The sequence below is a fragment of the Dipteris shenzhenensis genome, chromosome 3 (genome assembly GCF_047967505.1).
Source record: "Dipteris shenzhenensis isolate YYH24624 ecotype China chromosome 3, Dip_SZ_1.0, whole genome shotgun sequence".
Taxonomy (NCBI): Eukaryota; Viridiplantae; Streptophyta; class Polypodiopsida; order Gleicheniales; family Dipteridaceae; genus Dipteris; species Dipteris shenzhenensis.
In genome coordinates, this window is record NC_141598.1 from 4,928,686 (window position 1) to 4,942,462 (window position 13,777).

A 13,777-nucleotide genomic window follows, 5' to 3' on the forward strand; every position below is an offset into this window, starting at 1 on the left:
GACCGATCACTTGGGGAGCCGTTTGTTGGTGCAGCACTGAGCGAGGACATCATTTGGCCTATGAGTTCTCTAGGCAGGATCCCGTCCTTTTCATCACGCAGGCCACTTGGGCATACATGGACAGCTTCCCATGGCATCTGACAGAGACAGATGCAGGAGCGATGCCTCGGCACCCAGTTTGGGAGATCATAGGTAGCATCACATGCTGGCATATCTGGACTTCCAGATGCGCGCAGACTGTAGGAGCTCAGACTACTACTACTACCCAGACCCTAGCAGATATTTGGAGCACGATCATTCACACGCTCAAGGGTCAGTGGGATGAGATTCAGGGAGAGTCCCGGGCAGGGAAGGAAAAGAGACGACATTTCCTTCGTGACTGGGACCACCGGGAGTTATTCTTTCAGCACTTCACTCAGAGTCTTCAGTGGCATTACGCCCCTCCACCGTGGCTGTTTGTCCACTCTCCGATGATTAGGCCCTAAGAGGCTTGTATTTAGCAGTTTGACTTCTCGGGCTGAATCCGTTTTGTTGTTACAGCCCGTTGGCCTTCAGGCCTTCTTGTACTCTCGCTTTCAATTAATATAACTAGCACTACTTTTTGCGCAAAAAAAGTTCATTTCTTGGGTAAAGGACACTTTGCCTCGACCTTTGATTTCTGCAATCCAGATGACGTGAGATCCGCCGGGGAGGTGAGGCATACATAGTCTACGTCAACTCGAGTAGTACGAAAGTTCCAGCCAGGACCCGTGAACATGAAGCTTTGCTTCAGCGGTATTAGGACATTTTCCTCATATCAAGCCTTTCTCTAGCTCTATCTCCGAGTCGGCCAAAGGACCATTGTAGTGAGCTTGTTCCCGGATCATCACCCCCTAGAAAGCATCCTTACCATCTCATGAAGACGATGGAAGGGGAGCTTGAGTAACAACTAGAAGAGTACTCTGTTACGGAGTGGCCTCATCCGCCCTAGTAATTCATTGTAGGCAGCTCTGATCCTTTTCGTCAAGAAGGACAGCCCAGCTGGGATGTGTGTGGATTACTACGCCCTAAATAAGCTGACCATCAAGAGCAAGTTCCGCATGTTGATGATCGACTTCATCTGAAACCAGCCTTCAGTAAACTAAAGGGAAGTAAATTGCAACTAGCTTAGCAACCACACCATTTACAGCCACATTGCATATCTTTCAACCACTTCATTAAGCACAAAACCACTAAGAAACACCTTCAAAACAGAAAGCCGGATGGAGGCTAGAGTGCCCTTGCTCAATGAAATCAAACACGAGACACCACATTGGCCCCAAATACCTTGTCGTCCCTTTTGGTATTTATTTAATTCCTTTGGCAATGGAAAATAGTGTTCTTACACCAAGGGCTCACCCTTGCACTCTGCTACACTAGCAGTCCATTGCACAAGTCAGCACTTAGCTTCAAAATGCATCCAATTCCAGTGCTCCACTAGTATTCAAGTGCCAAGGTCAAAACGAAGGCATTCTCAATAACTATGACACGTGGCTGGGACAAGGCATCAATGCAAATCCCCAGTAGTGCTTAAACAACCTCAAGACATAAACCTGCAACCACTTTGTCTTTGAGACACCAACCATGCTTATCCTCTGTGACTGGGTATCTTCTTACAGCCTGTAGGGCCCAGAAAGTGCTCCAAACAACAAAATGCAAAATAACAAGTTTCCAAAATAGGAAATACAAATCAAAAGGAAACCAAACTTCCGTACCCGACCACTGTCCGTGGAAGAGGGGCGAGCTTTGATCTCGCGCCTTTCCCCTATCCAGGCTTCCAGCAGTACACGGGTGGCTTCTAATCACGAATAGAAGAGAGAAGAAATTGGAAGCGGGAAAAGAGAGAAGGGCGAGGCTCAGGGGTGAAGAGGCCAGGGGAATAGAAGAAGGGCTAATCTTCCATGGCAAAAACCACCTGCAGCTTGGAACTGACCAGTGCAACAGCCCTGCCTTGGAATGTGTGCCTCGGGCTGCGAATAACAGCAAATCAACGATAAGAAAGCCACCTTAGGATGCGGGCAGCTGTCGTGGGGTACGTGCAACTGTCTAGAGAGGCGTGTAAGCAGCAGAACAGCAGCAAACCAGGTCCGTACAGCTGAGGGTTTGTCCGTACAGCCAGCATTAAAAGTCCGTACAGCTACTAAGTGATCCATAGAATCTGCCTTCGGAAGCGTGCAACAGCTCGTACAACCAGTTTTGCCCCTGTACAACAGCAATTGATGCTTCCGTATAGCTGTACGGAAGCCTCGGAAAAAGAGAGAGAGAGAGAGAGAGAGAGAGAGAGAGAGAGAGAGAGGACCTCGGGATGTGTGCAAAATAAGATAAGAGCAAGAAGAAACGTCAGAATCCCGTATGCCTTAGCCTTGGAAGGAGAGGAAGGGGTAGGTGGGCATGCATGTGGGGCTGCCACGTGGCCCCCTCATTAATTCTCTAACCACCAAAACCAATGAAACATTGGTTTGCCCCTCACATTAAAATCATAACCCTCTAAATCAATGAAACATTGGTTTCTCTTGAGCCTAACATTTAGACTCCTCAACCCCTAGCATTTGGGCCTAATGGGTGCAGTGAAAATTGGACTAGGGACTCCTAGGAAGTGGGTGCTTCCTCTAGGCTAGTCCCCTCGGCCAAAGTAACAACAAAAGTAGCCACAGGGTTAGCTACACATGTAATTCACGTCCCCGTGACATCTTGGAGCGCCTGAACCGTGTTCTCAAAGATTGATATGAACAGTGGGTACCACCAGATCCCGATTCATGAGTTAGATATATAGAAGATGGCCTTCCGCACGGAGAAAGCCCAGCATGAGGGTGATGCCCTTAAGTCTCACAGGGGCACCCACGTCCTTCAACCTGATGCTCCGGATTTTCAAACCTTTGATCAGTAAGAGTGTCTTTGTGCTTTTAGATGACATTCTGATTTTCTCAAAGGATCTTGCGCAGCATGTGAAGTCAGTAGGTTTTTCAACTTATGAAGGACAACTTGTTGTACATCAATGCCAAGAAAAGCAAATTCTTCTTGGAGGAAATACATTACTTGGGGTACAGGGACGGCATCGCCAAAGCCCAGGAGACCTACCAAACGCAAGCCAACAAGCTCAGGCGTGACATGAGTTACAAGGAAGGGCAGTGGTTCTATCTCCGGATCATGAAGAAACACCTTAAGTAGATTGGGAAGAAGTGTCGGAAGCTCTCTCATTGAAGCTTTGGCCCCTTTCCAATCGTCAAAGTAGTAAATGATGTGGCCACGACGCTGCAGTTACCTTTGGCATGGACCATGCATATGTTTTTCATGTGTCATGACTCAAGTTTTATGTGGGTCCGGCACTTACAACAGTACCGGATGTGGAGCAGCCTGAAATTGTTGATGAGGCTAAGGCGGTGGAACTTGAGCAAGTCTTACTTCATCGGTTCAAAAGAGGGATAGGTAATTAACAACGCTTGTATGCAGTCAAGTTCAAGCAGAGGGATTTCCACGAGGCACCATGGGTGGAAGATGATTTTTTCACTGATTATTGAGACCCCCTTGTAGCATACAAGGAGGCCTTTTCCATATCCTAGTTCGAGTTTCAGCAGAAGCGGATGTCACGTGCATCTACAGATGATGGACTGCCATGTAGGCAGCCACATCAACAGCCACACAGGCAGCCACTCAACGGACTGCAGAAGGGCCAGGTCAGCGATGACGTCAACAAGGAGGCTCCACGTCAACGATGATGTCAGCAGCCACGTGGCAGGTCGATGACGTGCAGGTTGGGTAGTAGTCTATCCAGGTCGGTGTAGCAGCAGGCAACCAGTCAGCTACTGCACGGTCCAAAGGGCTCCATAAAAGGGCATCCTTATGTGGGGTCAGCCAGCCAGCTCGGGTCGACCACATCGATGGGCCTAGTCAGCCGCTTAGAGACCTCCTCGTAAATAGAGGCCCGTTGCATGTGCGCACATTTGAGGAGATCTTGTTGGAATAGTAGGGCTAATTAACATCGTTAGAGGGATGGAATTGGGGAAGTTTCCTAGGAGAGTTAGAACACCACTAACCTAGGACTTGTAAGATAGTTGAGACACTCCGTTAGTGTAACCTTACCTAATCGCTACGTTACATAACCCTAGTTAGCTTGACCTAACCTAATCCAAACTAACTAAACATAACCCAAGCTTGCTAAATAACCTAACTCTAACGAACCCAATCCAAGCTAACAAAACTAATGCTGGTTAATCCAACCTAATATCTTATGTAGAGGGCAGCGGCATTGGGCGGAGAAAGACGCAGGCAGCCCTACGCGACCACAGTGATAGGTGCCTAGGCAGCATCATCTGCGGGATTAGAGATGGTTTGCTCTATTTTGCCCTTGTGGAGCGAAACTTTAGAAAGGGGAACGGCGGCGACAGGAGGAGAATTTCACTTTGGCTCATTGCTCGTCCAATGGTGTGCCAATCGTTGCATCAAAACTGGTTCTTCTAGCTATGGCCCTCGTGGGTCCAAGCACCATGAGCTATAGCGCCGTTCGGCAGCTTCTACTAGTCTTAGTCAAGGCCATTTCCAAGGATTCGAAGATGTGGGAGTTGCATGGCTTACAATGATACTCTCACCTATCGAGAACGATGGAGCAGGGTGCCAAATCAACAGCTATGGAGTGGTAGAGCTCGAGTTTGAGAAAAACTTTCTCAAAGTCTTCTTCCTCCTAGCCGCCACGATGAGCACAATCAAACCCAAGAGAACTAGCACAGATGTTACATTTGCACTAACGAGAAGCCCTTTCATAGCTTTGGCTAGACATGGGAAGCGTTAAGCAGAGGAGCAAGGTACAAAGTCCAGGGAAAGGGCTCTGATATCAATGTAGAAAAGGGGTAGGGGAAGAGAAGGGGTTGGAGAGAGAGAGAGAGAGAGAGAGAGAGAGAGAGAGGCTGCAAGTAGAAGGGAGGAGGAGGGAGAGTTGATAGGATTAGATGTTACATCAAAAGTACATTGCAATGAGGGGAGGGTACTTATATAGTACCTGCTTATCCCCTTTGACCTAGCTTTTGGCCTTCATTACAAAGAACACCTACAATTTGACTATAATGCAAAAGCAGAGACGAAATCCGACGCCAATATTTGAGCAGAATAGTTATAGAAGTGGCTTACAATATTCATCCCAACTTGGATGGATCGTCATGCAAAATGCATATAGAGACTGTCTGATAAGTATAACTTGGAGAACCGGATCATTCTCCAGCCACATCTGCAACCTTACATCTTTGGAACTAGTTTAGTGAGAACCTTGTGGCTGTTCCGCATATATCTCAACTAACTGATCCTTGTCTGGAAGCTCTAGAACTGCTCCCAACTGCCTCCAAAACCAAATTCTCATTGAGCTCCACTCAGGTTTGAATCCTGAGCCCACCAAGGTTACTTGTAATAACTTAGAAGGAAATTACAGCGGTACAGCCCGGCGGTTGAAGGCCGTACATGTGAGGACTAAAGATCCCTGGAATGTCGAGGAAGCACAAGAACTTCTAGAACTGTTTGAGCCTGAAAAGAGTATCTATAGTGAAGATGATTTTCAGTTTGTTGCATTTGGGCCAAGACAAATGACACGACCACAATCACTCCTGGGAATCCGGAAGCACAAACAACCGATTATAGAACCACAAAGACAGGCGCAAGCATGCTCACCACCCAACCATGATGCTCATAGATCTAGGACCCATAGAATTCGAGCATCCCCCCAAGTCACAGGCAGGGTTGTTGGCACGAACATCTATATCCAACTAGTCCACAATCTCCTGGCGTCCCATACCACCAGAAGGCACCCATAGGGCCTCAGGATTGCTTTGGAAATTTGGGCTACGCTACAAAGCAGGTGTGCGTCCGCAACACGATCCAGGATCCAGACCAGCAAGAAAGAGCTAGACCTGTAGGCCTCCCTTACATAGGCTCTAGCCCAATGCCGCTAGAAATAGCAGAAACTCTAACTCGTCCGTTGCCCTTGAACCCAACCCGAGAATCGCCTGCCTAGCCCCTAGCCTCCCCAAGCTATCAAAGCTAGTCTTGTGCGCCTAAGCACACGTCAGATACGATCCATGCACATGACATACTCCCCTTCCTCTAAGAACTCACTCTTGAGTTCAAAAGAAAGTCCGGAAACACTCCCATGTAGAGTCCTCCTCGACACGATCCTTCCACTTAATCTTGTATTCTGTGATCATCCTATTTCAAACTTGACGTTTGCAAAATCCAAGAATACTCTCAAGCTCGTGCGTTATAAAGATTAAATCTTCAACCTCTATAAGTTCCTGAGGAGTAACTACTTGATCTCTGCGCCCAGTACTTCTTTCAATCTACTGACATGAAAATTTGGATGAATCTTTACATTAGGAGGCAAATCCAGTTCATATGCAACTTGGCCAATTCTTTGGATAACCTTGAATATAATTTTCTGACCTGTTGAGTGCTGAGACTCTTGGACTCCTTGGGAATATGCAAGTATACCATCATTCCAATAGAGAACTCTCTAGGTGAACGATGTTTACTAGAATAAAATATGTCTTGGTCTTGTGCACTTCTAATAGACTCCTTGGCAAACCTGCCCGAAGCATATCCTCCACAAGTTGGTTTACAACTTTTGTCCAGCCGCCAGACTGGGCATGTACGGAGGAACTTAAACTAAGAGTGGTATCCAACTTGTAAAAAACGAGTGTCCAGAATTCACTTGTCAACTTAGAGTCCCTATCACTGATTATGTCAGCCATCAACCCATACAGATGAAATAATTGGTCAACGAGCTATTGAGCCAACTGAGTCGCTGTGATCGTGGATCTAGTAGGTAGAAATCTAGCCATTTGTCAAGCGATCCAGGAGAACCCATATGGAATTATGACCCTTGCGAGTTTATGGCAATCCTGTAATAAAATCTATGGAAATACTTTCCCACTTATTAAAAGGAATGCCCAAGGGTTGTAGCAACCCCGTGCTTCTATTATCACACTAGGTGCGTCATGACACGATCGAAGATCCGACACATGCTTCTCTTGTTCCTGTGCTTTCTTCTTGAAGCAATGTGCTTCAATGTATCCTTTTCTCTTGCAAATAATGTTCTTGTTGGTCTTCCATTTGCTTGTGGAAGCAAATGCATGATCAATAGGAGAGGCAAGAGCGGCTTCCTTATTGCGACGATCCTTCTCAATGAGGAGGGCCACCATATCAAACGTGGTCGTGGCAAGACGAAGGATCTCAAGAGTGTTCAAAGCGAGAAATGCCATGCATACTCTTCATAAGGACGGCCATCTTATCTTCATCATTAGGGACGCTCTTCAAACTTGGGAGTTGTTGAACAAGAGATTGAAACCGGGCTAGATGAACACTCAACTCATCACTCTCTTCCATTTTCAGATAATAAAATTTGAGCTTCAAAAAGACTTTAGAGTTGGTGATTTTATTACCAAAGAAGGTTTCGAGGCGACTCCAAATCTCCTTAGCTGTTGACTTGAAATCCACATGATGGATGAGAGAGTCAGCTAAGCAAAGACCAATGAGGGCAATGGCCTTAGCATTCAGCTGCTTCCAATCTTTTGGTGTTGTTGATCAAGTAACTCAACTTGGTCATCCTCAACCACATCCCAAACTCCTTCACGCATAAGGAGAAGCTGCATTTTGGTTTGCCATGTGGGAAAACCTTCCCCATTAAACTTCTCCACGAGGATAGAACTTGAAGACAAAGAAGTCATGATTGAAGAGGACTTTCTGAAGGCGGGCAGCAAGCTAAGATGAAGGGCCAGCAATCTCCTTGTGTGCAAAAGAACATATATAAATGCCTAGAGATGCTCCAAACCGAATCTGAGAGCAGCAAAGATATGCCTCGAAATTTGTAAAGCAGGTCAGCAAAATAACTCCAAAGTACACCGAAGTGTTTCAGCAGATGTGTGGTTGTACCAAAACACAACAGTAGATCTCTGAAGTGGAAGTCGGCACCGCAAGGCACTCCGAAATGATGTTAGCACTGTTTGACGTGCTGCAGCAGGTGTGGAGGTATTCCAAATGCAAAGCCAGGCCTCGAAATGTATAGGGCAGCTGTCCAAAGCACACCGAAATGCTCCAGCAGGTCACCACAGTAAAGAACGGCTAATATAGAAGTGCTGGAAGCCTCAAAACAGCTAAAAAATGACTCTGTTGAAGGCGAATATGCAGCAGCAGCTCAGAGACCTTGAGTTTGACGATGGAGAGCTCCACACATGCACACGAGCCTTGAAGACTGTGCGAGATGGTGAGTAGGGAATAAGTGGGATGGCAGGAGGCAGAGAGGGAATCGCAAGCTTGGACTCAAGCTTTAGAGCTGCGTAGGAACCACGGCTAAACTGGGGATGAGTGCAAACGGAAAGGAGCCGAGACAAACCAAGCAGATGAAAATGAAAGGGAGAGAGGATGATGAGTTGGGAGTGGTGGGATGTCAGGAGGTAGAGAGGGAATCGCAAGCTTGGACTGAAGCTCTAGAGCTGCCTAGGAACCAACGAAACTGGAGATGAATGCCAACCAACAAAGTGCGGTCCAGGTAAAGTAGGATTCGTGGGGTTTTTTGTTCTAATTGGATGCCCTAACGTTTAAAAAAACAGGGCCTCCAAATTTGGTTGCTTGCTTTTAGGGTTTCCTTGGCAAAAAAGCAAGGCTTTTTGCCATCTCTCCTCAATCTGACAGAGACTTTTCCCTATCTCTCAGGGTCAATGCCTGCATGCTAGTGCATCCCTAAGCTTTCCAACTGAAAACTCTACCTTGAGCTTGTTCTCCCACTCAAAACGCATCTCCTACCAGGTAGAAACGACATCACAAAACACACATGCCATCTTTCCTCAATTTTGCCTCTTTCTCTCCAACGATTTGACAAATCTCCCATCCTAACAGACACCAATCCAACCAGGACATCTTCCCACACATGGAGATCACTCCTTCCCTACCTGGTGACAAAAACTGAGCATTTTCTAGCCAAGCAGTGCAAAAAAAGAAATTCACACCTACCAGGAAGATCCAAACAGGAATCACTATCTCCTTCAAAAATTCGCCATCTAGGAGTGGCTTTGATACCAACTGACACGACCACGATTGCTCCTAGGAAGCCGGACCTATAGACAAGCACAAACAATCGATCATAGAACCACAAAGAGAGGCGCATGCATGCTCACCACCCAACCATGATGCTCACGGGTCTAGGACCCGTAGAATGCAGCATCACCCGAGCCACCAACTAGGCTGCTTGCACAAACTTCTACATCTGACCGGTCCACAACCTTCTGGCATCCCATACCACCAAAAGTCGCCCATAGGGCCTCAGGACTGCACTGAGAATCCGGGCTATGCTAGAAAGCAGGTGTGCGTCCGCAACACGATCCAGGATCCATACCAGCAAGGAAGAGCTAGACATACTTTGACTTGCGTGAATGAAAAGTGAACCCCCAGGCCCCTTATATAGGCTCTAGCCCAGTGCCACTAAAAACAATAGGAACCCTAACTTGTCCATTGCCATTGCAACACAACTCGAGAATCGCCTGCCTAGCCCCTAGCCTCCCCAAGCTATCAAAGCTAGTTCTGTGTGCCTAAGCACACGTAAGATACGATCCATGCACATGACAACAATAGAGCCAGAGATACAGTGGATATATGGAAAAGCAATGAATGCTCCCAATGTAGGCAAAAAGGGACAGCAAGGCATAAAGAGATGTGCAAAGTAGACTCCGTGGAGACAATCAATGGCTATGTGATTGTGGAGCAGCTTGTGATGAGCATGCTAGGTGGGATCAACGCTTGCATGACCCAGGAGGTGCCACAACATCTATGGCAAAGAACTAGGACTTTTCCTTTTGGCCCAGGTGGCCTGCATGTTGGAGCATGTTTATTCTACAGCAGGGAGTTTTGGGGTTTAACCATCACTTGCAATTCTGAGGACAAAATTATATTGAGCGGGGATGGTTGTAATGAAGGCCAAGGTGGTTAAGTTAGTGGGGGTTAGGATTATTAGTACTTAGGGGTGTTTGGAAGATGGAAAGGTCAAAGGGGATAAGGAGGTACTATATAAGTACCCTCCCCTCATTCATTAGGAAAAAAGGGAGCTCATTTTGGGGCCCTGTAAGAAATTCACTATTTTCTCTTTTCTCTCTCTATAAAAGCAAGAAAATATGGATACTTGCGTGAGAAATGTCAGTGTGAAAAGGAATAAATATATTCTTTCACATGCTTTACATTCAATGTTCATATAAGAGCAACACTTTTCTGTGCAGAATTTGGTGATTCTGACACCGCAGACGCGTCCGGAACGGCCCAAAACCCCAGAAACGGCACTGGAAATGCTGGAATCGGACATCCGGAGGCCCGGAAACGGCCAAAAAAGGCCAAAAAGTGGGATTTGCAGCAAAACGCGATCTGGCACCTTTGGAAATTTCCAAAGGTGCCAGATCGCGTTTTGCTGCAAATCCCACTTTTTGGCCTTTTTTGGCCGTTTCCAGGCCTCCGGATGTCCGATTCCAGCGTTTCCAGTGCCGTTTCTGGGGTTTTGGGCCGTTCCGGACGCGTCTGCGGTGTCAGAATCACCAAATTCTGCACAGAAAATAAATTTTTAAAAGATTCAAATTAGATCACCTCATTAATGTGACATGCTTTTACGAACATATAGTACTATTACTTTTTCTTATTTTCATCTTCTTTTGTTGAATTTTCAACGTTACGTTGGCCCACTCCTGATTGGTTGAGAGCCTATTTTCTCTCTCTTCTAAAAGGCCCCAAAATGAGCACCCTTTTTTCCTAATGGCAATGTACTTTTGATGTGACATCTAATCTATCTACCTAGTTGCAGCCTACTCTTTCTCTCTCTGTGTCTCCCTCCCTCCCTTTTCCACCTTTTCCTCTCCCCAACCCCTTCTCTTCCTTTCTCTCTCTTTCTCTCCCTTCCTCTACTCAATCCCCTCTTTCTCCAATCTGTCCGCTACCCTTTATCTACATTCTATCGCCCTTTGTGTGTCATTGTATTATGAATCTTGAGTTAGTCATGGAAGGACTGGTATTCACCTTCGCCAGTGCACAAACCTTGTGACAAGGTAAGCCAAACAAGAGCAATTATTCTTGACTCACATCTCTAGTAAGATATAGAGGAGAAGCCAGCCCGATTAGCATTCCAAGGTTCCCTACCCAAGAAAAACACCCGTTGCTCTAATCACGAGAACCCCTCGCAAGGCAATCATTCCTCCCATTCTAGAGGAAGGTAAATAGGAGACACATGGTGGGTATATGGTATTGCAGATTCCTATGTAGAATGACTACATGGAACTGATTTCATTTGGCAGAGGTCTTTTGAGTTGTAAATACGTTTTTCTTAGTTAGGACCAGTTTAATAACTGCTTCCTGCAGAGATTCTGGTCTCCTTACAGAATCCCCCTCGCTCATGATAGATTTCAAAAGTATCTTCTTCGATGAAAGAAATTCTTTAACCTTAAAATCATACTCGAATTTATGCAAGCATGAAGCCAAATGCAGAAGGTTTACTAAGGGAGGAGGGGAGTCTTGACTATGATTGAGATGAGGAGTTGGATTTGCTATGACTCCTATTGGTCATTTCCATCTCTTTCTTTTTTTCCAGGCTCTGTGTTCTCACCCAACTTTCTCCTCACAAGCTATGCAGTCATGTTTCCTTAACCTAATTGATGCATATCTACTAACCTATGGCTTCCAGCCTTTGATAGAGGGAGGTAGAGAGCATGGTACATGAAAGACAATTATTGCGCATAACTCAGAGCATTCAGAGGATTGCACTCCACAAGGTAGCCCCCCCTGACGCCCTAGCTCCTCCTTCCCCTAGGGAAGACAGTGTTTGGGAGGTGGTAGCCAGCATCACGGCTTGGAACATTTGGGTGGCTCGCTGCAGTCTTGTGATGGGAGGGCACCCGGTTCCACCCTCAGCTACCTTGGTTGCCATTTGGCAGGATATCATTTACACTCTACGGTCCACCTGGGAGCGTGGGACTCCAGGCTCTAGGGTGACTATTGAGAGGCGTGCTCGTTTCTGCAAGGCTTGGCCTGCAGGTGTTAACTACATTTTGACTCCGCGATTGATTCGCTGGCTGTATAGTCCCCCCACTTGGCTGTTAGCCCCAGTTCCTGAGATCCCCTAGGCAGTGACCTGGGCTTCTCTGGAACAGGCTGGTTTTTCTTTCAGCCTTTTCTGGTTTTTTCATACTCAGCACCTTTGGGGCTGTTGTCTTGTATGAAATCTTTCAAGCATTAATAGAAGGTTCCTTTCTTTGAAAAAAAGAAGAAAGAAAGATAGTGTGGTCAATGCAAGATTGATTATCCTGAACTTCGTAGAATATTTGAATAATTAACACTAAGAGGTCTTCATCTTTTGTCTGCAAGCATGTGCTGTGCACAATGAGTTATCAGCTGTCCACATAAAATAGTAAATCGTTCACAGTATCAAATCTGAAAGCATGTTATGGTTGAGATTGGACAAAATTGAGTAATGAATAAATGTGACTTTTCAGCATAATTTTGTCTTGTAGAATTCTAAAAGAATTCTAAAAGCATCTTCAACAAGGTTATGTACCTTGCTTTCAAACATCAACTTTATTGGTCAAATTATATAAGACACGCACGTGTAAACACATATGTATGCATTCGTATTCGCATGCACATGCATAACAGGTATACAATTGAGTTGGTGAAAATATGGTATGCATTACATGTTGGAAGCTCTGAAAATTGGGGAGGAAAAGACTTTAAATTGTGGTTGATTTTCTTCAAGCAAGCTGTTTGCGTCACAAACTGGAATATGCATTTTTCAATTTCAGGCACATCCGTGGTTGACCGATCAAGAGCGAGCACAACTCTGCAGATCAATGGACTGTCAAAAGCTTTCATTGGAAGCTTGCACCCATGCTGCTCAAAATGAACGCTTGCCCCTCAGGGTTGTAGTTCAAGTTCTTTTCTTTGAGCAGCTCCAGCTTCGCAGTGCAATAGCTAGCTGTTTCTTGATGACTGACAATGTTGACAACTCCCACCCTTTGCGGCACCATACTGACGGCACATTCCCAGCGGCAGCCTTGCGGGGAGAGGGGTGGGCAAATGCTGTCCGTGAAAATCACGTGCTCAAGGTAGATATGGACAACATGAGGCTTCGAGTTAATGAACTGGAGAGAGAGTGCTCCAGCATGAAACAGGAGATAGAAAAACTGGGAAAGGTTAGAGGCACTTGGTGGTCAGTTCCAAGGAGTTTTGGCAGCAGGTTCAGGTCTCAGATTTGTTGCTCCAAAGAAGGCATTGTCCCAAGTCAGACTTCGGCAGGTCCTGCACCTATAGGGTCGCCTAGGGCAAGGTTTTTAAGACACCACGGGAGCACCTCCCATGCCCCAGGATTTTTTTGAAGTTTCCAAATTTTCAGAGATCTCACAAAGCAGGCGGTGTCTTAGATTGTGAAATAAATGAGTTGTATTCCCAAAAGCAGCTATCATTTGTACTTTATTTGTAATTAAATTAATTTGATCTGCCAGTGGTTAATTTATTCGCACCTTCTACAATGCATATGGGGACATATTGGCTCATAATGGCTCATCTTACTTCTGAAATCTTTAACTTGAGCTTCAAAACTTTGATGAGCAACTTGAAAATTTCACATTAATTCATGTTAAGCTAAGTGCACTTGGCACTTAGCTTCTAAACAAAACTAAACATAGACTAACATTACTTAAAGAAACTAATGTAAACTCTTGTAAACAAAACAAACTAGACTAAATTAACTAATGAGAGGCAA

General features: G+C 45.7%; 1 protein-coding gene across 1 annotated transcript in view; it reads left to right on the forward strand.

Annotated features, from left to right (window-relative positions):
- Positions 1-13,524, forward strand: part of LOC147903261 (BTB/POZ domain-containing protein At1g30440-like) — a 41,603-nt gene extending 28,079 nt beyond the window's left edge. The window contains exon 4 of the mRNA XM_087373024.1: positions 12,819-13,524. Coding sequence (XP_087229150.1) covers positions 12,819-13,391 — 573 coding nt within the window. The 3' untranslated portion in view covers positions 13,392-13,524. The remainder of the gene's footprint in view (positions 1-12,818) is intronic.
- Positions 13,525-13,777: the final 253 nt, after the last annotated feature.